The 27609-nt window shown below is 43.5% G+C and overlaps 1 protein-coding gene across 4 annotated transcripts in view; it reads left to right on the top strand.

Moving 5' to 3' along the window:
* GPC6 (glypican 6) overlaps positions 1-27609 on the top strand; it is a 1577578-nt gene that overhangs the window by 311260 nt on the left and 1238709 nt on the right. Inside the window, exons 1-2 of one of the 4 annotated variants that reach the window (XM_075590868.1) lie at positions 2188-2315; positions 6102-6273. The exons of 2 other annotated variants lie outside the window; for them this stretch is intronic. In XM_075590868.1, the coding sequence (XP_075446983.1) occupies positions 6201-6273 (73 nt within the window). In that variant the 5' untranslated portion in view covers positions 2188-2315; positions 6102-6200. Of the gene's footprint in view, positions 1-2183; positions 2316-6101; positions 6274-27609 lie in introns of those variants that run through there. One more of the 4 variants, XM_075590869.1, reaches the window with a different exon arrangement.

Here is a 27609-nt window from a genome sequence, read left to right as displayed (position 1 = left end):
TTATAAATGTATTTCTATATGTAATTGATTTTGATTGTTATGATATTCCTTGTATTGGTTTTTGGTTTTCCCCCACAATTGTGCACAGGCATTCAGTTAGTCTATTTGCTATCACATCATTAGAGTGATTTATAGTTTATTTTCATTATTCATTTTATCATTTGTAATCATTCATTGAGTTATCACTAGCACCTAGACTTCTCTAGATTTTTGTTCACCTATACATTTCCAGAGGCGCTGCTTTTTTTTCCCCCTTGCTTGTCCTATATATATATATATATATACCCCAGAAGATTTCTTACTTAGATGGAACGCGTAGAGTGAGGGTCTCTGAGAACATGTCCCCAAATTTGTCTGCTACACTGACTTTTTTACTACCTAGCAGTTTGCGGCAAAGCCTTAGTCAAGGCTATTGGGACTGTGTGCTACACCACACATCCATAAAATCTGATGGATCCGGCGGAGGCAATAGTGCTATGTCCGGGTTGTGAGGTCACGGACCAATGATAGCGAGATCTGGATGGTGAGGGTGAACGGGTCATAGACAGAGTTCCAACCATGGTGTATACAGCATGCATCATGAGAGAAGCTCCACTGACCACCAGCCCCATTGTTGCAGCTAAAAGTAAGGATTTGATCCTGGAATGCCCGATTATTTCTGCTACACTGTCTTACCTCGTCCAGGTATCCTTTTAAGGACATTTAATGTCTCTTTATCCCACAGGTGTTTTCTGGTAATTCACCTGTTGTCACTGACTTGCGCCTTTTGTTTCTATTATATATATATATATATATATATATATATATATATATATATATATATATATATATATATGAAACCATAATACTGAGTTAAGTTATGGTGAGTAAAAAAAGTGACAAAAACCCTCCACAGGAAAGCAAATATGCAAATATAACTGTATGCTCATCTGCATGTCTCAGGCAGGGTTGCAGACCTGCCTGAGACATGCAGATGAGCATACAGTTATATTTGCATATATATATATATATATATATATATATATATATATATATTATTATTTTCTTTTCATTTTTCCCCTTTTTTCTTAGACATGTGATCATCTGCAATGCCATAACATCAATAATACTGATTGGTGATTGGCTCTTGGTACATCGGCTGCATAATTTCAGTGCTACCTGTGTTCCAATTGGCCTGCGTCACAAGTGAGAGTGTCACACGTTTCTGATGTTCCCTTGCTCATGGTGGCGCATCCTTTCCTACTGCATCTCAACGGTGGTTGGCTGTTGCCTAAATATGTTGTCCGCACAGATTCAGCGCAGCTTGTGTTTTAATTACGTCATTGACGTAGCGACATAAATACTTGACATGGATGTACCATTATTGAACCCCCGGACGAAGCCAAGGGGCGAAACGTACATCAGAGCTTTTCTTTAGTCTGTACTCCCTGAATATCTACCTGCTTTGATGACCAGCTGTTGGGCGGAAGTTTCACATGTTCCGATCCTATCAAGGACTCCTGCTATTCGTGCAGTACAAGCACTTGTACTTACGCATTTGGGCTGTCCTGCATTTATTAGCAGCTAAGTATTGACACATGTGTGTGTGCCATTCTCTATCATGGCACATAAGCAACTATAGCTATACAAGTATAGCTGTGCTGCCTTTTACTTAATTGCTGTATGGACTCATATGCAGGGACCGAATGTCACTTATCAGTAACAGCTCATCTGTCTGTATATGTCTGTCTGTAAAGGCTATCATAGTGCCTGAAGTTTTTGATTCTTTGTGCCCTTGGTATGTGCTTGCTCATGTAGATAGACCGACCGGTCTTATTGGCAGAGGGCTGATTCCATGTCCTCTTTCCAAGATATATTTACTGCCAGTTCTGATTTATCTCTCAGTCAGCCCATGGTTGTCTCTTTCCTCTGTGGTATTTCCCATCTACACTACTATAGGGTAGGCTCAGGGACTGTTTTATGATTGTTGTATGTGACGTCATTTATAATAAATGTATATCTTTTTTGCATACTCGAGTGCTATACGTGGGATACTTTTTTCCTCTCTACTAGTGTTTATATGTATGTATGTATGTATGTATGTATGTTTTTGTTTATGTGTGGGGGGTGGGGTGTATTTTCCTGTTTGGGTTTTGTGTTCAGTGTGCACACTTATAATCGTTCACATTTTGTTAAAACTATAGGGCGGCTTGTGGATGATATCAGCAACGCAAATCATGAACTTTGTGCTGCAGCAGTTTAGGAAGTTCTGCAGCAGGATCATAACCTGACAATGTCTAAAACCAGAATCAGGAAAATGAGACGTGAATTGGGCTGTAAGTATAGACGTATCAAGTAAAGTGTTTTATTGTAATAATGTAATAGTGTTGTTCAGTATGCACTAGTGCGATTTTACTGTACCTGTACAATTCTATATTGTCATTACAGAGTGTATCCATTGAGAGCCCAACAAGATAAAAAGAGTCGCCCAACCACTTGCATGGATCAATAGTAGCTAAACTTTTCAGGTTGTCATATTTTCACAAAAAAACAAGAAACACAGCGCACAACGCTCATAGTGCATTAAATGATATCTTTAGTAACCAAAATAAGAAGGTAAGTATTGTGCGTACATAAAACAAAATTTAAACAAGCATTTCAGGGTTATTGTTACCCAAGCACCAACGGACGCCTGTGATGGTCTCGTGGCTCTCTCCTTCTCACTCCAACAACCTCGATGTAGGGCCTGGAAAATCTCCACTCCAAACGCTGGTGTTTTGGCCTCTCGCCTTAGGGAAAGGCTAGTGCAGCTTCAGCAGTCCAGAAAAAGACCTCCGCTTATATGCGTTGTGCCCGTCACTGCATAAATCTTGTGTATAACGGAGCAGCGGAGTACACGCGGTTTTGCGTCCTGGTCGAGAGCTTCTTCCGGGTCTGTGACGTCACAAGATCGCGAGACTTCGTCGCAAGTCTGCAGGACACCGGATCAGTTCTCTGGGAGTGCTGGGATGTAGAGGGTTCGCAAATGTCATCAATCCTACGCGTTTCGAAACCACAGAGGGTCTCTTCATCAGGGAATAAAGACTTATGAGTCTATTGGCATTTTATACCCCTCCAGCGTCACTGATTAGTCCCTCAATTAGGGTTTGAACCAATCGCAACGCAACGGGGAGGAGTCAGAAAGCTCCATGGCAACAGAGAATGCATCCTAACAAAAAAAAACTAAAAACAACTTTATTTAAACATATAATAACAAACAATTTCAAAGAGAGGACTCTAAAATAAAGAAACTTATCCTGTTTATCCTGAAACATAATTATTTTATGTTTCTGGAGGAATTTTTCCTGCAGGTTTGCGGAACTGCGATGGGCACTAGATTTGCCCCCAGTTTCGCAAACCTGTATATGGGAGAATGGGAGCATAAGTGCATCCTTAATAACAATCCCTTTAGAGGAAATATCATTATTTGGCGTCGCTTTATAGACGACATTATATGTCTGTGGGATGGGGACCAACATTCTGTAAGCCTTTTTTTGAAGTATATAAACAATAACACCAGAAACTTGACATTTACCCATGTGGAAAGTGTCAAGGAAATTAACTTCTTAGATTTGAATTTGAGGGTGTCTGATGAGGGAAACCTTATAAGTAAAACTTATTTCAAGGAAGTGGATTCAAATAACCTCCTGATGGCCTCAAGTAACCATAAAAAATCTTGGATTCAAAATATACCTGGGGGCCAATTTTACAGGTTGAGAAAAAACTGTAGTTTGGACACAGACTTTGAAGAACAGGCGGGTGACTTAACCTTAAGATTCCTAGAAAGAGGTTATCCCCTCAAAAAACTTACTGATGATCTTGATAGGGTGAGAAAAATAGATAGGAATCAAATGCTCGTTCCAAAAACGAAACATCAAAAGAAACAAATTATAAGTGAGGAAAAATGTAATGTCGCTTTTATTACAAATTATAATTCCATGACTTCACATATAGAGAGGATTGTAAAGAAGCACTGGTCAATCCTGTCAAATGACCCAATTTTGGGAACACACATTTCTAAGTTCCCAAGGTTTATTTATAGAAGAGCAAAAAATCTAAAGAATGCTCTGTCCCCTAGTGACATAAATATTAAAACTACACCTGTGGGAGAAAAAAGATGGTTAAATATTAAAAAACCTTGTGGAAACTTCAAATGTGGAAAATGTTCAGTGTGCAAACACTTACACTCTAATAGCAAAACTCTTGTGTGTCCAAAAACTGAGGAAATTTATGAAATATCTGATTTTATTAATTGTAATTCGGATCATATTGTATATTTAATTGAATGCCCGTGTGGCTTGTTCTATGTAGGGCGCACTAAACGCCAATTAAAAACACGTATACAAGAACATATACGAAACATAAAACATGTTCTGTTAACTCATAGCCTCTCTAAGCACTATGCCTTACATCACAATAAAGACCCCATATCCCTGCGCTTTAAGGGTATCAAACACGTGCCCAGGAGCAGAAGGGGTAGGGATAGGGTTAAGGATTTATCCTTTCAAGAGACCTTCTGGATATATAAATTGGGCACATTATATCCGGGAGGTCTCAATGAGGATATAGATATATGGTCCCTTTACTGACCACCTCACACTGGTGATATAGCTAGGTTATGTATTTAGAAATTACATTTATATTCTGAGCTGGTATATTTTATATATTAAGTTTTTAAAGAAAAATCTTTTTAACATTTTATTAATTTATGGTTTTAAGGTATCCTTTGATTTTTTAGCTCGTGCTTCTTTTTCGAATATAATTCTGTTGGTGGTTCTTAGAATCACTATATATATTCCAACACATCTACAAATATTAGTGTGTACTAATTCTTTTTTCTTTATTTTAGAGTCCTCTCTTTGAAATTGTTTGTTATTATATGTTTAAATAAAGTTGTTTTTAGTTTTTTTTGTTAGGATGCATTCTCTGTTGCCATGGAGCTTTCTGACTCCTCCCCGTTGCGTTGCGATTGGTTCAAACCCTAATTGAGGGACTAATCAGTGACGCTGGAGGGGTATAAAATGCCAATAGACTCATAAGTCTTTATTCCCTGATGAAGAGACCCTCTGTGGTTTCGAAACGTGTAGGATTGATGACATTTGCGAACCCTCTACATCCCAGCACTCCCAGAGAACTGATCCGGTGTCCTGCAGACTTGCGACGAAGTCTCGCGATTTTGTGACGTCACAGACCCGGAAGAAGCTCTCGACCAGGACGCAAAACCGCGTGTACTCCGCTGCTCCGTTATACACGAGATTTATGCAGTGACGGGCACAACGCATATAAGCGGAGGTCTTTTTCTGGACTGCTGAAGCTGCACTAGCCTTTCCCTAAGGCGAGAGGCCAAAACACCAGCGTTTGGAGTGGAGATTTTCCAGGCCCTACATCGAGGTTGTTGGAGTGAGAAGGAGAGAGCCACGAGACCATCACAGGCGTCCGTTGGTGCTTGGGTAACAATAACCCTGAAATGCTTGTTTAAATTTTGTTTTATGTACGCACAATACTTACCTTCTTATTTTGGTTACTAAAGATATCATTTAATGCACTATGAGCGTTGTGCGCTGTGTTTCTTGTTTTTTTGTGTGCATTTAGGGGGGACCAGAGCCATCCCTGGTGTCACAGCTGCAGACGCTCCATAAATATTCATACTATACACAAGGTCACCTATTTAATTGTATCACATTCATCACGTTATTTTTATATATTGTTGTTGCGCACTTTTCTTTTGTTCACCTATTTCACTACTGTCATATTTTCAGATGAGGCGTCAGTAGCTCTAGAAAGATTTGCCACTTTTGCCTTCAGCAAAAGAAAACATCTAGCCCTGAAGCCACGGTCCATATGAGGGGTGCTATTTCTAGACTTGGACCAGGGTTCATAATAATATTTGACGGTACATCACAGTTTTTCCATTTTGGTAATTGTTCATTTCATTAGACAAAACAGTAATTCTACTGTAGAGTAATGTACTGAAATTAAGTAGGAATGTACAACCAGTAATAGCATACTGTAGTGTAGTCAAATGTTCTGTAAGAATGCACTGTATGCCATAATGTACATTCATTTTTTTGGTCTCTGTACAGGAATCGTGGATAAAGTGTTTTTTCAAGGGCAGATTATCGACTCTATAGCTGAATATAGTATGGCTAAATTACCATCTGGTCACTGGTTCTTCCAGGATAATGACCCAATACGTAGTGCCTCTTCTGCCTTTATTCAGGCACATGGAATCAACTGGGTCAGAACCCCGCCAGTGTAAGTGCTGTATTGTACTGTAACTGATTGATATTTGCTCTTAAATCGATGTTTTGTACCTGACGTTCCAGATCACCCTTTTTGAACCACATAGAACTTACTGCTGTGGCATGAGATGAAAAATCACCTGAGGGAAGTTGTCAAGCCTACAAACAAGGACGAACTTATAAAGGGCATAAATAGCTTCTGGACAAACACTCTAAATGTATGCAACAACTATATAAATCACATTAGCAGTGTTTTGTCCATTCTGTTAGAGCATAAAGGTCTTACCACAACCATGTACTGCTGCGGCCAAGTTTATTCGAGCATTTGCCCGTTCTTGGCCGCAGCAGTAGCCTGGCGCGCGCCCGAGGGTGACGGGCGCGCGCCGAAGCAGCGGAAGAGCGCCCTCCGATCGGGGCGCTCTCCCTACTGCTGCCGGGTCCGCCGGGTCCCCCGGAACCCCCTGCCGCCGTCCCGCGATCGCGGGACACCAGGGCTCCCTCGGGGAGCCCTGGACGCGCGTGCAGGGGGCGCAGGCTCCCGAAGACGCGTGACCGCGCATCTATGACGCGCGGCACGCCGAGGGGCGGCCACTAGCAAACCGGGAAATCTCCCGGCTTGCGGATCTGGCCGCAGTGTAATAAACTGTGTCGCCACTGTAGTAAGGTACTCTAAGGTGGGGTGAGGATATAGTATGACAAATATCCATCACATGTTTTCTCTATGTCCCGCAATCTATTCTTTCCTTTTTTAGAGGGAAAAGGAAAGCATAAAAAATAAAACTTTTGGACATTTTTTTTTAAAGCGAGTATGTGGGTAATACAAATTTCAGTACATCTACAGCAAGCAAGCATATGGAATAAAAAAATATTTTAACTTATTTGTTTTGAGTTTTTTTCACAATTATCATGTATAAATTGAAAATGCAAATATAGAATATACTGCAGTCTGACATTTCATTGACATATACAAATTGGGAGATTTTCAATTTTTAAATTTGGTTAAATATGACAAATATCCAACACATTATGTTTTCTCTACAGCAGAGGTGGGCAACCTATTTTTCAATGTAGCCACAGATGTGGCGAATGAAAAGTGAAATTCGTCACATCATGTAAAAATTGGTAAATGTCCCCCCTTCCACCATGTCGCTTCACTTACTGGTCACACTCCGCCCAGTAGCAACACGCGTGGTGCGGTCAGATCTCCGGGTAGCTCCTGCAGTGCCCCTCCCACGTGGCAGCAGCAGGAGTTTTTGTTGCTTGTGGGAGCTGGTTGGCAATGCGTTTCGCCAATTGGGTCACGGCTTCATCAGGAGTGTTCCACCTCCATCATTACATATGGTTTATATAGTGGTTTATATAGTGTGTGTAATTCATATCGCAATTCAAACAAATTAGAAATACACATTTATTGATCTATGCTAATTGTTTGACAATATATGATTGGTATTGTGCCCATATCACTAAGGGAACAATGATCGGACTTCGGAGCAGATAACCAAATATAGAATTAGTAGATATAGAAGATTAATCAATGTAATCCTTTATAGGATGATATAGAAAGATATCGAAAATATCAATTGTAGAATTCAAATGTAAAGGCCCTAAAAGGACCTTGATGATAGTCATTAATAAGGTATTGAGGGGTTTTTAAATGAAAAAGAGGGTAAATTGTTATAAAAAAAATTATCATTTAATTTTATTGAGTTCATTTACTTGCGTAAAAGTTCTATTGAAAGGGCAATGCTTAATCCAGAGCATATTAAGTATAGTTCAAATAGATCATGATGATAAATAAAGCTTACTGATATAGACACAAGCGACATAGCATTAATTCTAAATCAGATGACATAATAAAAAATCTCAAAAATAGTTGAAACAAGGACAAGGAATGTGTAGCTAGCTCAACTAATGCAACATAATTTATACAAAATCCTTTAAATAGTATATATTCAAGGAAGAATTCCCCCAGCAACTGGCAACAGGGAGAAAAGGCAAAAGAGAGCACCTGTTATAGACAGTGAAACATGTTACTTAAGGAAGGGAGCAATATCTATCTCCATATTGAAACCTCTTGGAGTGAGGGTCCTCAATTTATGGATCCAGAAAGTCTCCCTCTTTATTAATTCCAAATTTCTGTCCCCGCCCCTCCAATGTTATAAAACATGTTTGATTGCTGTGAATGTCAATTCTGTTGAGTTCACGAAAATTAAGATGATCCAGCACACAGACTTTTCAATAAGTAGTTTAATTCAGCTACGAAACCAACGTTTTGACTGCCACGAAGTCTTTTTCAAGGTGAGGGCTGACAGGTACAGGGAAAATCATACATTTTTACCTCATAACTCGCCCACCGAGATGTACTGCACGTGTTTCTTGGCATGAAATTGGGTCCCACTGTGACGTCATGGCAGCAACAGAGGTCCACTTATGCGCATCACGCGGCGCACACCACTGTGAGCCCGGCGTATGCGTGCGGCGCAGCATCAGATGCCTAAACTTCTCAGCGATCCTGAAGTCACCTCCCCTCCATTGCCACAGTAACATGATGCTAAACACAGCACCATACTTGGCAACCGGGACGCAGCACATCAATAATATAGCAACAACCCACAGTGATAAAAATAGCAGGTAGAGGACCAAATGTATGTACACCATGTACCACTATATATACACACTCATAAATAGGGGTTAATTACCGTAGGAGCATAAATCACACAACATATACAACATGACATTGTATAAAAGTGTTAAAACTGGAATAGTAAGTGAACATAGTACAATAAATAGAACCCATAAGGACAGGACATACTACAATAACAAACAAACATAAAGACAAACATAACAGAAGCGTCACGGAGATGGAGCTAATCATCGTATTTAGTCGTCCCAAATCCAAAATAAAACTTCCAGTATGCATATCAATCAAGTACCGAAGCTGACAGAGGTGTCAATGCGCGGATCAACCACTGCAACAACATGATCAACGCCTGTCGAGGAAACATTTTAAGTTTAACTGTTTGTTGAGTCCACCTCCATTTCACGTCCGTAAAAAGTATATCCAATATCCTTCCCTTCTTAATAGGGCCGTATCTCTATCTAAGGCTCCTCTTAAAGGTGGTACAATCTCTATTCCCATTACCCTCATCGCTGAGATAGGATGTTTGTGTTGAACACGATGTTGTACAAGTACCATGGGATCTGTACTCTTCTTATTGATGCTATTATGCTCTATAAAGCGTTGTTTGAGCATCTTTGTCGTTTTACTGACATAATGTAGCCCACATGGGCACTTAATAAAGTATACTATGTGTTTACCTACATGTGATTCTATGCCTGATTTTTATATTTTCACCAGTACTAGGATGGCAAAAGACATCCCCAATACAGAGGCTTTTGCATATGAAGCAATTGCAGCATCTGAAATTGCCTGGATTGCCATGACTCAAAAAATGTGTATTTTGGTAATATTTTTTGTCATCAGATGTAATTAATTTGTCAGAAAGATTTCTTCCCCTCCTATATTCTAGCATGGGGGGTTCCTGACAAATATCAGCAACATTTTGTCATGCTGTAAAATATGCCAATGTCTATTCAGAGTTGACCTTAATAAATTGCTTGCACTACTGTATGTTGTGGGATATATCCGTATGAAGTACCCCATGTTCTTGACTCACTAAAACATCTAAAAATTACATTTCTCTAATACTCTAATTGTTGGTAAAATGTACCGGAGTATCTAATTGGTTAAGGTAATCAAAAAACAATACCAGCTGCTCTTCTGTGCCTTTCCATAGAATGAAATTTTTTTAGACCACTTTAGGGTACAAATCAATACATTATTAGGCCAATACTTTTTTTAAATTTCTTGCTTTGTATTGATGGTGATTTTTTCTATGTTTTTTATTATGTGGATGTAATTGTATGTCACTGTTTGTAATTGCAGCCTTGCAGTATCAAACCTTTCTGTAAAAAAATAAAACATGGCCTACATTTAAATCAATCCCCCCCCCCCACCGCCTCCACCACCACCAAACACATACAGTACAGTAATGTGCAAAATAACTATTATCCAGATATGGAAGAAAATGTTATATCTATGGCGCTGGGTCACAAAAATGGCTACGATAATGGCTATGGACATTATTGTTTTGTTACCACCTTCTCAAGGTATGACTACCATTCTAGTAGTTGTCGATCGCTATACAAAGCAGGCCTATTTCATCCCCTAAAAAAATTACCCTCTGCCTCGGAACTCTTGGGAATTTTCATCAGGAAAATCTTGCATAGAGTACCCTCAGAGATTGTCTCTAACCAGGGATCACAGTTTGTTTCAAAGTTTTGAAAAGCTTTCTGTACCAAATGGGAAGAGCTCCGGGAGTCTAAATTCGTAGAATTTTTCATTCTTCCTAACCTTCCACCATTACAGAACTTGAAGGAGAAAGATGGGGAGAGAAGGAATTTTGAATTTAGGGGACAGGAAGTTCCAATTTGAAGGTTACAGGGTTAACCTGCTTCAGAATTTTGTAGAGACAGATGTATTTAAAAATTAAATTGGTTGAGGGTAGCTTGAGGCGAATATTTGTGATGGAGAAAAAAAACAAAAAATAGTCCGGCGCCTAAACAATTCAAGGTATGTACTACAAAACCCTGACCATATACAATGTCCAGTCCTGTTGCTTTCTGTACCAGAATGTGAATTTGTCTCCAATTTTCCTCAGCTTAACATCCACAGTCGAATGGCCTAATATAAAGGACCAACCAGTCGTTGGAACAGTTCCTTCATTGCTTTGTATCCGAAAAGCCGTATAATTGGGCGGAACTGTTCCTTTCTTGCTGTTTGTACGAAACTCAATTAAACCACGACTCCTCTCAAGAGTCTCCATTCTCCTGTGCCTTTGGGTACCACCCTGCCATCCTTCCATCCTCTGTCATACCATCTGGGGTTCCTGAGGTGGATCTCAAGCTCCAGCAACTCCAGGACCTCTGGAAATATGTCCACATCTCTCTCACTAAAGTGGCCTTTGTATAGAAGGTACACAATGATAAAAACAGGTGACCATCACCTCCCTTCAATGTAGGTGATCATTTTTGGCTCTCCATCAGACATAAATTACCCTATTTTCTCGATTCTAAGACGCCATCGATTCTAAGAAAAAAACCCACTAAATTAAATGTGCAGAATAAATATTTTTACTAGCAGACAATAATAGCATATTGTCCCGGCCAGCTTTATTCTAAAGCTTGCCGGGTTAAATGCAGGCTAAATGCAGGGCTTTTCTCCGATTTGAATCGTAGTTTCCCGCGCGGCGGCCGCTTCAATAGATAAGCGCTAATGGCGCTTATCATTGAAAGCACCCGAGGCGCGGGAAAACCGTCCGAAAACGGCCAAAAATTGCCGCGCGCCATCCGCGGGTTAAAAATTCCCGCAGAGACAGCCGCTTTAGAATAAAGCTGGCCGCCACTGTACATTTATCCATACAATTACATATCACTTTCTTCTTCAGTATCACATTCAGAGTTAGAGTTTGAGTCTAAAGATTCTTCTGAATCACTTTGGGAGTTGTTGAGGTCAGTGTTTTCCCACAAAAGATCGTCCTCTGTACCATCAAGTGAATTTGTGATGCAGCATTTCTTAATTGAGTGCTCTACTATTGTTTCTGGTATTTTCTTCCAAGCAGCGGACACCCATTCTGCAAGTTTTGATGCAGATGCCCTCTTAATTTTACCAAAAGGTGCCAAAGGAAGGTTTTCAGATAGCAACCATGCCTCGTACTCTTTCCTTAGATGATCTTTAAACGGTTTGTTCACAGAAACATCGACGGGTTGAAGTTGGCTAGTCATGCCACCAGGAAAAAACACCAAGTCACAGCGCATTCCGGCGAGCTTATTCTTTATCTGTTCAGATAAATGTCCACGAAATGCATCAAGAACCAACATACTGGGTGTGTTACGTAGGGCTCCTGGACGTCTACTCCAGAAAATTTTTATCTTCCATTCGATTCCTTCTTCTTCCATCAGCTCAGCTATCATCCATCCATTTTTTTGTGCACACACAATTACATCTGTGGGAAAGATCTCATTCTTGGGTATGGTTTTGCGGTTTAAAATGATATAAGGCGGCATCTTTCGGCCATCGTCAGTAATGCATAGCATCACAGTGACACACTGCTTTTCATAACCCATGGTTATGATCTTGACCTCTCTAGCCCCTTTAGGATTGACAGTGTAATTTCTGGGCATATCGAAGTATACCGGGGTTTCGTCTGCATTTCCAATTTGGTTCAAATCATAGTTTTTTTTCTTTCTTAAGTCAATTACATATCGCTGGAAGTTAAGCAGCTTCTCTTGAAAGTCAGCTGGAATCTTTTGACAGATAGATGTTCTGCGCCTGAGTGATAGTCCTTCACGACGCATGAATCGGTCACTCCAACCTCTCCTGCTTTGAAAATTGTGTAATCTATTCCGAGAGATTTGGCAATTTCTACAGCTTTTACTTGCATTGCCTGACGTGTGACAGCCAATCCTCTTGCACGTGTCTCAATGACAAAACGAAGCACAGCTTCATCTGCTTGTGGGTATCTTCCCTTCTTAGGTCCTGTAAAGCACTTGGTTGTTGCTTTACAAGCAAATATGCACTACACTACACTTCACTATACAGTACACTGCGCAACACTGTTCACTGCGCAACAGCAAACTGCGTAACACTGCGCAACAGTACACTGCATCACACTGCACACTGCAACAGTAAACTGCGCAACACTGCACACTGCAATAGTAAACTGCGCAACACTGCAAATTGCAACAGTAAACTGCGCAACACTGCACACTGCACAACCGTACACTGCGTCACACTGAACACTGCGCAACAGTACACTGCGTAACACTGCACACTGCACAACAGTACACTACATTATACTACAGTGCAACTTTTCTCCTCAGCACTACAAACAGGATACTGCTCAGCATTATGGGGGCTGCGCTGGGGATGCTGTACTTACTGTATGTTGAGTGACAGGTGCTCCTCAGCTCATCTTCCCCTCTGGCTGCATTCACACGTTCCGGCCAGGGGGAGTGGTAGAAGCACTGACAGCCGCCTCTTGCGCGCAGGAGGGTGAGAGGAGGAGGAATGGGAGAGGCAGCCTGCACCTCTACAGCAGCACAGCCCAGCTGATCATGGGCCGCGCCGAGGGAGAGAGAGGGGGGTGGAATGGGTAATGCAGCCGGTAGAAGAGGCAAGTCTCCCGCGCATGGGGGGGGGGATGTGGGGTGCGAAGGCGAAGTAGGAGGGATGGGAGAGGCGACCGGCAGCACCCCTACTGCAGCACAGCCCAGCTGATCGTGGGCCGTGCCAAGGAAGAGAAAGGGATGCGGAATGGGTGATGCCGGTAGAAGAGGCAAGTCTCCCGCGCACGGGGGGGGGGGAGGTGGGGTGCGAAGGCGAAGTAGGAGGGATGGGAGAGGCGACTGGTGGTACCTCTACAGCCGCACAGCCCAGCTGATCGCGGGCCACACCGAGGGAGATAGAGAGAGGGGAGGGGGGAATTGGGGATGCAGCTGGCGGTAGAAAGGCACTTCTACCACCAGACAGCTGATAGTTGAGAGGGAGGTGGTGCAATGGATGAGGCAGCCGGACACCTGATAGTCATGGTGGGGGTAATAGGAGAGGCAGCAAGCATCTCCGTATGTGGGGGGGCTGGCACTTCATTATGGCAAAAAGGGTCGCTCGCTTGCGTGGGGGGGAGGGGGGGACGCACGTGGTGCAAGCAGCCGGCCACCGCACGGATGGTAGAATGTGGAAAGCTGCAGTGGCTTTTTCTGCAGCGACCCCTAGCTGTTTTTTTTTCAGTACATCGATTGTAAGACGCAGTCCTATTTCAGCCACGTGAAAAAGGGAAAAAACCTGCGTCTTACAATCGAGGAAATACGTTAATATAGTGTTAAAATAAACACTACTAGTGTATACCAAAACCTCTAATACCTATAAGCTATGCTGCCAGGACAAATGTGATCAATACAAATCACACACAGAGAAAAAAACAAAAACTAGTCCGGCGCCTAAAACAATTCAAGTATATAGTAGAAAAATCTGACCCTATACAATATCCAGTCCTGTTGAACTGGGGTGCTTCAGATGGATCTTGAAGGTTGTCTCACAATATGTGGAGAAAAAAAAGAGACCAATCATAGTGTATAACTATAAACTGTTGACAGGACAAGCAAACAAGACAAACAAACATTAAACTCCAAACAGACCAACTTACACTAATACTAAACAATACCTATTGATGAGCTAAAAATTACTAATTTAATAAAATACACATAAAAATAATTACCAAGTGCTTGCGAATGGTATACGGGACTTTTTGAGTGCAAGCAGAATTGCAAGACTCGACCCAGGCGGTGCCATCAATGGTGACTTACTAGAGCGGCGGTGCATGCGATGGCGGGACCGTCCACCTGTGGAAGGAACAACCAAAGTCCCAGTTTTGATATCTGCCTATTGGGAAAGAGTTTATCAAGCATGCCTTCAAAATCCTACATGTTGTAAGTAGGTTTTCAATTTTTCCCCTACCGGAACGGAGTACTCACGTCATCACTCCCTGTATACGATATAATTCTTTTTATGTGTATTTTATTTAATTAGTTATTTTTGGCTAATCAATAGGTATTGTTTAGTTTAGTACAGCTCAACCCCGTTATAACGCGATCCGTTACAACGCGAATCCACTTATAACGCGATGCAAGCGTGGCTCCCAATTTTCGTATTTATGAATACTTTAAAACACGATTATTGGTATCTTAAATACTTTATTGTACAACGCATACAATTGTACATTATTTCTAACGTGATCTGCTTATACCGCGATGTGATTCTTTGGACCCCAAGCATAGCATCATAAGGGGGTTGAGCTGTATTAGTGTCAGTTGGTCTGTTTGGAGTTTAGTGTTTGTTTGTCTAGTTTATATTGTTTGTTTGTCCTATCAACAGTTTTATAGTTATACACTATGATTGGTCTCTGTTTTTTTCTCCACATATTGTGAGACAACCTTCAAAATCCATCTGAAGAACCCAAGTTCAACAGTACTGGACATTGTACAGTGTATATGGTCAGGTTTTTCTGCTATATGAAAACAAACAGAAAGTGAACTGCGCTCTAATAATTGTGAACAAAGTGGTGTAATCTTACAGTGATTAAGTGATTAAATATATATATATAAACCTGTTACTTAGTGAAGGTGTGCAGCTGTATTCGTGGAATGGCTCCACATACCAACTAGAAGAACAAATACAAAAAAAACAGCGCAGAAGACCTCATAGTGTAGTATGAATATAAAATTATATTATTATAACAGGTGAGTATTGCACGTACATCAGATTGAATAATTACTGGCAGTACATGTATATGGACATGTTACCAATCAGCCACGAGTGGAATGGGTTGTCTTCACGTGGGTAGAATCTCCTTCCCCTCTCCTCTGATGGATCAAGGCGGCTGTGGTGTGTGGTATTAACCCGGCATCCAGCTGCAGCAGTCCGGTGGAATTCGTCTGCTTCACAGCTGTTGGTTCAGCGGGGCAGGCTCGCGGCATCGAATTCCAGCAGCCCGGTTGGAATCCTCTACTGCACGGCTGTTGAAACAGCAAGATAGGCTTTTCCTCTGTGTCTCACAGGGATCCCTGAAGAAGTACTCTAATAGTACGAAACGCGTTGGATAAGAGGGCGCTTATCTGGACTACCCCCTGTGCTTTTGTATCCTGTATGCGCCCATCACTTCATCCCCGTTCCCGCCCGCTGTCTCCCTGATCGGCTGAGTTCGTGCAGACGCTACCGGATGACGTCACCAGACGCGCGCCTGAATTAGACGTCACACGCCGACACACGCCGTGAGACACAGAGGAAAAGCCTATCTTGCTGTTTCAACAGCCGTGCAGTAGAGGATTCCAACCGGGCTGCTGGAATTCGATGCCGCGAGCCTGCCCCGCTGAACCAACAGCTGTGAAGCAGACGAATTCCACCGGACTGCTGCAGCTGGATGCCGGGTTAATACCACACACCACGGCCGCCTTGATCCATCAGAGGAGAGGGGAAGGAGATTCTACCCACGTGAAGACAACCCATTCCACTCGTGGCTGATTGGTAACATGTCCATATACATGTACTGCCAGTAATTATTCAATCTGATGTACGTGCAATACTCACCTGTTATAATAATATAATTTTATATTCATACTACACTATGAGGTCTTCTGCGCTGTTTTTTTTGTATTTGTTTTTCTGCTATATACCTTGAATTGTTTTAGGCGCCAGGCTATTTTTTGTTTTTTTCTCTCTGTGTGATTTGTATTGATCTCATTTGTCCTGGCAGCCTATCTTTTTTTTTTTTTTTTTTTTTTTAACTTTTAGCTTTTTTTTTTTTTTTTTTTTTACCAATCTTTTTTCCTTTATTGGAGACAGATATATATTGTTACATTCAGGGGTTACAATCGGTACAGTATTTAACATTTGTATGGGAATAACTGGACTTGATTGTGTTCTATGGAGACATTCTCAATAAAGCATTTTCTCAGTTTGTGTCAAGAAAGAGGTGGGTAGGGGGAGACTCGGGGTGGGGGGGGGATAGATGGGAACGACATTAGATGGGGTGGGGGGGGCAGGTTCCAGGGAGGTGGGGGGGGGGGTGATGGTGTACTCCTCTCCTATTGTCAGTGTTAGGGGTAGGTGGAGGAAGATAGGTTATCTATTCTTCTTCTGTTGGGGTCTTGTGCCAGGAGTTCTTCTCTTCTTCTCCTCTTTTTTTGGGTCTAGTCTGGTGGCGAGGTTCCCAAGCTTATCCATGGTTCCCAGGTATTGTGGAATTGTGGCATTTTTTGTTTGAGCATTGCTGTTAGTTTTTCCATGTTCATGACTAGGTTTATTCTGTTTACTACTGTCCTTCTTGAGGGTGCTTTCAGTTGTTTCCAGGATGCTGCCACCGAGCATCTTGCGGCTGTGAGTATGGCAGACATCAGTCTGGCCATGGGGGCCGGGATGTCCTCCATTGGGCTGCCCAGCACGTATGTCAGAGGGTCCAGCGGGACCTCTAGACCCAGGGTCTCATCCAGCAATCTCTGGACTCTGGACCAGAATTTCTGTATTTCGGGGCATGTCCACCAAATGTGGGCCATGTCTCCTTTTTGTCCACATCCTCTCCAGCACAGGTCTGATGCGCCGGGGAAGATCTGGCTCAATCTACTCGGGGTCAGGTACCAATGAAATAGTATTTTGTATATGTTTTCTTTTGTTACCGAGCAAATTGAAGTTTTGGGGGCTGCCTCCCAGATGTCCTCCCAGTCCTCGAGATCTAGCGGTATGCCCAGGTCTAAACACCATTTTTGCATATAAGCATGTGTGGGCGAGGGGAGGGAGTTTTCGATTATACTGTAAATTGATGTGATTAGTCTCTTCTGGTATTCTCTCACTTGGCAGAGGGACTCAAATTTGGTTAAGGGGGGGAATTTTGAGGACGGGGACAGAGCTCTGAGAAAATGTCTTAGCTGTAAGAATGCAAAAATGGGGAAGTGGGGGGTCGTTAGTTTGTTTTTGAGCTCCTGGAAGGACAGAGCTTCGTTATTCTCTAGCAGATCCGCTACCGTGTTAATTTGAAGGTCTTTAAATAGACCGAATTGGGCTTGTGTGCATCCCGGAGGGAATTCAGGGTTCCCAAGTATGGGGTGAGTTGGGAGGGGGGTGAAGTTAGGCCGTATTTCCCTCTGTTTTTGGACCAAATAGACCACGTGCATTTCATTGCTCCTAATTCAAATTTCTGGGGAGGTTTTTCTTTATAATCTGGGTACCATAACAATACTGGGAGAGGAAGAGGGGATACATAGCTAGCCTCCATTTCTAACCAACAGGTTGTACTCGGGGGGTTGTTCCAGACTACTGCTTGTCTGAGCTGGGTCGCGTGGTAATATCTGACCACATCTGGTACTCCCAGTCCGCCTCTCGTTTTAGCTGCCATGAGCACCGACCTCGGAACTCTGGGTTTCCGATACTTCCATATGAATTGCATTATTTGCTTTTGTATATCTTTTAGCTCGGCTAGCGGTATTGGGATTGGGAGGGTTTGGAAATAGTATAACAGGCGGGGAAGGATATTCATTTTAGCGGAGACGATTCTGCCAAACCAGGAAATCTGGTATGTATTCCATGTTTCAAGGTCTCTTTTGATTTGACTAAATAGGGGGGGATAGTTCGTTTTATATAGCATGGAATACATTTTAGTGATTTTTATTCCTAGGTATTTTATATGGGACAAGTTCCATCTATATTTGTAGTTTGATTGGAGAAGTTTCCATGCGGTTTCGGGGAGGGATATATTCAGTGCCTCAGATTTGTCCCTGTTTATCTTGTAGTCTGAGGCCTGACTAAATTCATCTAATAATTTGTGTAGGTTGGGCAGGGAAATATGTGGGTTAGTTAGGGTCAGAATGACATCGTCCGCGAAAAGGGATATTTTATAATTTTTGTCAGCTATAGTTATACCTGTAATGTTCGGGTCTGCTCTAACTTGGGCCGCCAGTGGTTCTATTGATATTGCGAATAGCAAAGGGGATAGGGGGCAGCCCTGTCTGGTTCCGTTTCTAATGTGGATCGGACTGGATTGTCCTCCTGGTAATTTTAAGTACGCCGTGGGGTTTTGGTAGAGTGCTCTGATCCCCTCTAGAAACGGGCCTGAGAAGCCGAATTTGAGCAGGGTTTTATCTAGAAAGGTCCATTTGATACGATCGAAGGCCTTCTCGGCGTCTAGACTGAGGATCATAGCTTGGAGTTTGTTGAGATGCACGTGGTCAATGATATTAATAATTTTGCGGGTGTTGTCAGAGGCCTGTCTTCCTGACACAAATCCCACTTGGTCTATATGAATTAGTCTGGGGAGAATAGGGTTTAACCGGTTTGCTAGGATCTTGCTAAAGAGTTTCAGGTCTGTGTTAAGCAGGGAGATTGGTCTGTAGTTACCGCATTGCAGCGGGTCCCTTCCTTCCTTATGTATCATAGCTAGGTTGGCAGCCGAAATTGTGCCTGGGATCGGGGCTCCTTCTAGGAAAGAGTTGAACATATTGAGTAGAAAGGGGGAGAGCGGCATTCTAAATTTTTTATAATAGGCGTTTGAGAAGCCGTCTGGACCAGGGGTTTTGGCTATCTTAAGGGTGCTTATGGCTTGTGCCAATTCCTCCTGGGTGATCTTACCATTTAGGGCTTTGAGTTCCTCGTCCGTGAGAGATGGTAGGTTACATCTTGCTAAAAATTGCGAGATATAGTCTACGTCTACTGGGTCTTGGTTGCGGGGTGGAGATTGTAGAGATCCGTATAGTATTTTGCAAATTCTTGGGCTATTTCTTTTTCAATATAAGTGGTGTGGCCTCCTTTAGTGTGGATTCTTGTAATTTGGCCCCTTGCCTTTATGCCCCGAAGTTTTGATGCTAAAAGTTTATCAGCTTTGTTGCCTTTATCATAAAACTTCTGGTTGGACCATTTAAGTTTTCTCTCCACCTCCTCTAATTGGGACTGTTTTAGTTCAGTCCTTGTTTTTTCAAGTATTCTGAGTAGTTTCTTGGAAGGTGACTTTTTATGTTGTTGTTCCAGAGTGGTTATTTTTTCAGTTAGTGCTTTTTGCGTTTTTAGTTTCTGTTTTTTTTTGTAAGAAGCCGGGGAGATTAGGTCTCCTCTGATTTGAGCTTTGTGGGCTTCCCACAGTGTTGACGCTAGAGGGACTGACCCTTTGTTTTGTTCAAAGAACATAGCTAGTTTGTGCCGAATCGTATCTATTATTTGGGGGTCGTTCAGTAAGGAATCGTTAAGTTTCCAATTATAGGAGGTGTGTTTCACAAACGGGAGAGATAAGATCAAATCTATCGGGGCATGGTCAGACCACGTTATCGGTCCTATATTGGAGTGGGAGGACGCCTGGAGGACATTTGTGGAACCTATGAAATAGTCGATCCGCGAGTATGATTGGTGTGGGGCCGAGAAGAACGTATAGTCCCTCTGGCCCACGTGCTGGGCCCTCCAAATATCTGTGAGGGAGAAACTTTTTAAGATCTCTCTAAGTCTTGTCGCTTTTTGTTGGGTCTTGGCTATGTGCTGGGCGGACAGTAGGGTGGTTCTATCCTGGTCTGGAGATAGGGCCATGTTGAAATCCCCAACTATGAGCAGCGAAGCCAGAGCTGATTGGTCAAGAGAGTCCAGTAGGTCTTGAATAAACTGAACTTGATTTTCGTTTGGAGCGTATATGTTTATTATAGAAATAGGGTTTCCAGAGAGGGAACCTTGTATGTGCAGATATCGCCCATCTGGGTCTCGGGTAATATTGGTAAGGGCAAATGAGACACTATTCCTTATTAGGATGGCTACTCCTCTTTTTTTAACCTGGGAGGAGGCGTAATAGGCCTGGGGGAAGGTCTGCTTGAATGTGTTTGGGGGATCATTAGAGTTGAAATGTGTCTCTTGTAAGCATATGATATCGCTCTTGAGTTTTTTAAGTTCCTGGAGCGCTAGCTTACGTTTTTTAGTTGAGTTGAGTCCTTTAACATTTAGGGAGGTGATTTTAATTGATGACATTATTGGGGGGGGGGTGCTTCCAGGGTTGTGAGGCCTGGAACCCGTATTTATCCCATGACGGGGTTTGGTTTGTTTATTACTGGGGTGGGGGCTGGTGGGTTCGCTGTTTGGTTCGTGGGTCATTTTGACGTGAGGAGTTCGAGAGGAGTTGGGTGGGAGGGAGTTGGGCTGGGTAAGGTGGGGGGGGAAGGGGGGGGCACACAAGAGGTAGGTAAGAGGTGGGATTTCTGATAGGCCATTTGTTTTTCCCTTTGGCACCTTCGTGTCAAGGGGTTGAGGGGAAAGTCCCCGGGAGATCGTGGTGTACTTCCAGGTTTGGAGGTCCGACACCCTCCCATTTAAGTTTAGCAGGGGGGGGTGAGGGGAAGGGGGGGGGGGTATTGAGGTTGGGTATGCCCTTGGGGAGAGACTTGTGTTCTCTAGTTTGGGGAGCCTTGTGGAGGCGGGGGAAGGGGGGAAAAGGAGGGGGGGAAGGAGGGATGGGTGGGGGGGGGAGGGGGGGGGGAAAGGGAAGGGAGGGGGGGAGAGGGAGGGGAGAAAATAAGGGGGGAGTGGGAAGTGGGGGGAGGGGGAGGGAGTTGGGGGGGAGGGGGGGATAGGGGGGGAGGGAAGGAGGAGGGCGGGGTGGGGGAATGGGACCTTGGGGTGTGGGGGAGATCAAGGTTATATCCTTTGGTACCTTCACAGTTCTCCTCGCAATAATATACCTTTTATAGATTTGCATTACTAGGCACATATGATTAGAGTACTTGGCAGACGTCTGTTTCGCTCTATCTTAACCATTTCTATGATGGATTGAGATTTCGGGTACGAGGCTCATGTATAGGCTTTCTCCTGTACTTTATCTGGACAGGGGGGGGGGGGGGTCAGGGGGAGGTGGGGTGTGTGTGGGGGGGGAGGGGAGGGGGCGGGAGGGGGGGGGGAAGAGATGTGTGGGGGAGGCGGGGGTGAAGGGAGGGGGGGGAAGGGGGGGGGAGAGGATGGGGAGTAGGTGGACTGGGTGGGGGGGGGGGTTGGTCAGAGGGGAGGGGAGAACTTGGGGTTTAATGACCTTTCCCTTAACATCATCACTTTTCATTGCAGTACAATATACAGATTGCAGGGTTACATTTTTAGGCAAAAAGAATCACATCAGTGTATACTTCCATTTGCTCATTCCCTCATTATTTCTCTTGATAAGCTGAGGGAGGACATAGGTAACTTTAAGGAGATCGGTTCTCTTTGCGGTTTGTTAGTTGGGGGGGTCGGGGGAGGGGGAGGGGGGGGAGGTTGGGTGGGGGTGGAAAGGGGGAGGAGTCTTGGGGGTTAGTGGTCTGTCCCTTGTGCAATGTATGCCATATCAAAAACCAGGTTTTTATGTTACGTTTTGAGGTTGACAGGTTTTTGCCAGAGGGGAACTTCAAACTCACAATATTTAGGTATACATCTTGGCAGGTTGTGGGTATGCTTTGAGGAGACCGTTTCTCTTTATACATAACCAGTCAGGGGAACCGGGGGGAGGAGGGGGGGGGAAGGTGAGGGAGGGGGGAAGGTGGGGGGGGGGAGGGAGCTGGCTTATCTCTCTAAGCATAGGTATAGTTCACAACTTATGGGTTATCTTTTGACCGTTTGTGACAGCTGTAAAGCCTTGCTATGAGTGTTTATTGTATATGCCTTAAACAACTGTGGGCCTTTTTCGCCCAATATTAGCCATTATATCGCCTTCATATTCTGTTCATTCAGGGGGGGGGGATGAGGGAAGACATCTATGTATGCATTTGGGTTTGTATATCACATTGTTAGGAAAACATCTATATGTGGCAGTTCACGGCCCCGCGAGGGGTCAATATAGTTCTTGCCATTGATCGGAGCGTCCTCAGCAGTTCTAGAGCCCCAGGTGTGTCGGGGGGAGGATAGGGGGGGGGAACATTTGGTGGTTCATCATCGATACCTTTAGGGATGGGCGGGGTGGAGTGGGGGGGGGGGGGTTGCTTTCATACACCCTGTCTCTTGGAGGTTTCAGCCAGGGAGGGGGGGGGATTCCATTGTCCAAGTGGAGTTCAGGGGGCCGGCGGCCCTGTCCGTGTGGGTGCCTCGGTGTTGAGTTTCCTGTCTTCCGGGATGTAGGGACGGGGGGGAGGAATAGTATGAGGGGAGGAGGTAGGAGGTGGTCGCTTTCCCTCGGGGTTATTGCACCGTTGTGCGCATGCGGGTCTTGCAGTCTCGTTCCTGGGACTCGTTCCTCGGGGCCGATGACGTTGGTGGCTTCCCCACATCCCGGGGTGGGCCAGTAGGCGGATGGATCCACGTTGCTATCTCAGCGGTGATAGGCCCGTCATCTGTCAGCTTGTGCTGGGGCTCAGGGCGGCTCGGCTCGGGACGGACGAGGTAAGGAGATGGAAGGGGAAGGAAGGGAGGGGGGAAGGGCGGGAGGGGTTAGGGGGGAGGGGGGAAGGGAAGGGAGAGACTTGGGGGGGGGGGAGACTTGGGGGGGGAATCTGGATTCTGGGGGGGGATGGTGGAATTTCCTGGTGCTCTTGTGGTATGGAGGGTTAAGGGAGGGTTGTATTGGAGGGTTAGACTAGGTGGGGCGAGAGTTCGTGTGGTGTGGAGGTTTGGTTGGTGCACGTTGATCAGCCATCTTGTTCTTGTGAGGCAGGCTTTGTTGCTCCCTGGGTCTTTTGGCTGGCGATTCTTTCCGATGCTCTCGGTGTTTCAACCGGGTCTGCTCGTGTTGCTCTGGGGGGCTTCTCTCTCTCTCCTCGTCTCTCCGGTTGGGGACGCCGATCGCCTCGAGGAACTCTTTGATGTCTTCAGGATCGGTGATGGTGTAGAACCGCCCGTTCCTCGGGACAATGAGCTTGAAGGGGAAGCCCCAGCGGTAGGGGATTCCGCGATCCCTGAGAAGTGCTGTGAGTGGCTTCATCCCTTGCCTTTTTAGGACTGTCCATCTGGAAAGGTCGTTGAATACTTGGATTGTGTAGTTATCCATTTTGATGCAGCCTTCCCTTCTCGCAGCTGCAGAGATCTTTTCTTTCGCCGTGTATGTGTGGAACTTCATTATTATATCCCTTGGACGCTTTGGGTCTGGCGATTTAGGGCCAAGGGCTCTGTGAGCCCTGTCGAGCAGGAGCTCGTGTTCTGTGAGATCAGGTACCAGCTTTAAGAAGATGTTTTTGAGGTAAGTTGGTAAAGATTCTGGGGGGACCGTCTCAGGTATACCTCTGAAACGCAGGTTTTGCCTGCGGTCTCTGTTTTCGTGGTCTTCAATGGTGTTTTTTAGCTCGGCAATCTCGTGGCCCATTCTTGCCATTTCATCCTCCAAGTTTGAGTGTGAATCTGCAATCGTTGTAATTTTCGCCTCCACTTCGTCTGCTCGCGAGCTCAACTTGTTAACATCCGCTCTAATGTCCCTTAAAACCTTCTCGAGGTCTTGTGTGAAACCTTTTCTCATTTTGAGGAGCAGGGCTTCGAAAAAAGCCGGGTTGAGCTCTTGTTGTTGTGCAGGGTTTGACTGATGTATATCAGCCGCTTCCGCGGCGTCCTCGTGTTCTTCGTCGCCATCTTGGGTGCCTGATGCCAGCTCCATCTGTCGCTGTGCTGGGTGGAAGAACTTGGTTACGGGGTTCTGCGTTTTCTTTTGGTTCTTCCCCGTCATGCCTGGCTACCATAGGGAGGTTGTTAGTCGCTTTTAGAGTGAAATCGATCGGTTTGGAGTGCTTTACTGATAGCGTTATAGGGAGGGTGTCGGGAGCTCTCCTTTTACCCTTCCATTCACTGTGACGTCACCCCTGGCAGCCTATCTTATAGGTATAAGAGGTTTTGGTACACACTAGTAATGTTTATTTTTACACGATATTAATTTATTTCTTATGGAGAGCCAAACACAATCACCTACTTTGAAGAGGAGGTGATGGTCATCTGCTTTTATCATCGTGTACCTTCTATAGAAAGGCAACTTTAGTGAGAGAGGTGTGGACCCATTTCCAGAGGTCCTGGGTTGCTGGAGCTTGAGATCCACCTTGGGAACCCCAGATGGTACGATAGAGGATGGAAGGATGGCAGGGTGGTACCCAAAGGCACAGGAGAATGGAGACTCTTGAGAGGAGTCGTGGTTTAAGGAGTTTCATACAAACAGCAAGAAAGGAGCAGTTCCGCCCAATTATACGGCTCTTCGGATACAAAGCAATGAAGGAACTGTTCCAACGACTGGTTGGTCCTTTATATTAGGCCATTCGACTGAGGATGTTAAGCTGAGGAAAATTGGAGACAAATTCACATTCTGATACAGAAAGCAACAGGACTGGATATTGTATACGGTCAGGGTTTTGTACTATATACCTTGAATTGTTTAGGCGCCGGACTATTTTTTGTTTTTTTTCTCCACCAGAAATATTTTCCTCAAGCTACCCTCAACCAATTTAATTTTTAAATACATCGGTCTCTACAAAATTCTGAAGCAGGTTAACCCTGTAACCTTCAAATTGGAACTCCCTGCTCCCTAAATTCAAAATTCCTTCTCTCCCCCTCTTTCTCCTTCAAGATCTGTAATGGTGGAAAGTTAGGAAGAATGAAAAATTCTACGAATTTAGACTCCCGGAGCTCTCATTGCAAACTCCAGTATCTAGTGTATTGGAAGGGGTATGATCCCTTCATGTTAGCCTGTAACGATAAATATACACTGTCCTTTGTGTAAAATTTTAAAATCTTATCTCAGTTAGGTCTTTGAAGTTTACCCACATGATACAACTGTTTACAACTGTTGTCTGGTATTTCCTTAATTAGTTTACATGGTCCTACAAATTAAATTAAACTATGCTAAAAAAAACGTAACTTATATGACCAGTTTGTAATCTAGGAAGTCTTGAACTACAGCACTGTATGTGGACAATATGATTTAGTAAATAGCCTTCTGATGTGGTTCAGATATACAGTAGGATAGTGTTCTGACAAAATGATAATGGTTTATTTCTCACTAGTAGGAGAAAAAGACTGACAGAATTATTAGTCTATTGTAAAGGGATAGTTAATGTTGTTCAATTGAGTTTATTTAACTTGTACATTACTTTAAAAATATATTACAAATATTTTAAGACAGTTTTTTTACAGACTATGTAGAGCTGACATTCTTACCAATGGGCTACCCAATATTTTCTTAATCAATCTTCCCCAATACTGTAGGTTTAAGGTGTCATTATTTTCTGCTAGGTTTGGAGGGGCTACTGCTTTTTACAAACTATGTGAAGTGCAATCTAGAGGACTTTATTGTTACTTACAGCAGGGGAGCGCAAACTTTTTTTTCTCTTTGCCCACCTGCCGTCAGTTCCCCTCTCTCCATGCCCCCCCGCCCCTCTTACCTCGGCGTCATGACGTCACGTTGCCATGGCGACGCGTTTAAGAAGCCGCCAGAGCCAAGGTAAGTGAGGTTTACAGAGGCCGTTGCCGTTTCCCCTACACTTAATTTAAGTGGCTTCAAGAAGTGTACGGGGACTCTGTAAACCCAGCGCCCCCCGCAGACCGTCTTGCACCCCCCTGGGGGGCGCTCCCACCAGTTAAATTAAAAAGATCTATTATCTACATTTTAGATGTGAACAAATTGGGAATAGCAAAAGGAGATGAAAAACACAATAAATTACATTTTAAAACAGTGGAGTATGAATTTTTAGATATAATATAATATTATCCTGTGATTAGAATGAAATGTTTGTTCTGAGTGACATTGCCGAATTCAAACATGCTTGAAAATGATTGCAACAACAATAGACACCGCTTGAAAATTAATTCAGCTTCAAAAAGATATGCACTAAAACTATATCTGCAAGGACAAATAATGATACCTTCAAGTGGAAAAAGAATCACTGAAGTTATCTCTTACAAGAAAATGAAGATTGGAAAGCTAGAGAGATAAGGAGTACACTTAACAGACTTGGATAAGTGAATGTTAAATTAGAAATTGCTGGGAAGCAATTGAAGTTTTTTGGTAACTGTCAAATTATTTGTCTTTCTGATATAGTATTCATTTGTATGGATCTCTGTGCATCTTTAATACAAGGAACAGATATAACTGTGTGTTATACAACACTTAATGGGAAGTGCAGGCAGCTCGAGGAAGTCTTTGAAAAGCCTTCAGGCCCCTTTCTTTTTTACAGACAGCTACATTTACTCAAGGGCATAAACTATTTGACTTGTTTAAATCAATGTTGTAATCAAATGGGCTTGCACCCTTAAGTATAGCAGCAGTGCTTTTTGCATGTTGACAATTTTGCAGTCTTTATGTACTGTACATGTATGTAGACAGTTTGAATTCCTCTCTTTATTCTAGATTTGACATTTTGAAATGAGGTTTCTATATTTATCAAATAAATTATGGGAAACAGATTTAGGGCCATATTTACAAACCATGCTGTAACAAGCTTTCAGTCCATGATGTAAATTAGCCATAAAGTGCCATATTTACTAAGCAGTGTTACTCCACACAAAACTGTCGTGCTGGATAGGGTCATGAAGATACCACCGTTTAGTAACTATGTCCTGTATAGCCTTATTCACTACTTATAGTAACTCTTTAAGGCATATGTTCTGTATTAAATACACAACATATACACTTTGATGGCTCGGGATAGCAAGGTATACCACAGTGATCAAAGGGGTTAATGCAGAAAACACTACACTGCCTACCACCGGTGGCTACTTTACTAACTTCTAAGGCAAACATGGGGGTTAACCCCTGTGACAGGGAAGGGTAACCAGGCTATACAATAAAGG

The sequence above is a fragment of the Ascaphus truei genome, chromosome 3, assembly GCF_040206685.1.
Source record: "Ascaphus truei isolate aAscTru1 chromosome 3, aAscTru1.hap1, whole genome shotgun sequence".
Classification (NCBI taxonomy): Eukaryota; Metazoa; Chordata; class Amphibia; order Anura; family Ascaphidae; genus Ascaphus; species Ascaphus truei.
This window is presented reverse-complemented; position numbering and strand designations above follow the sequence as displayed.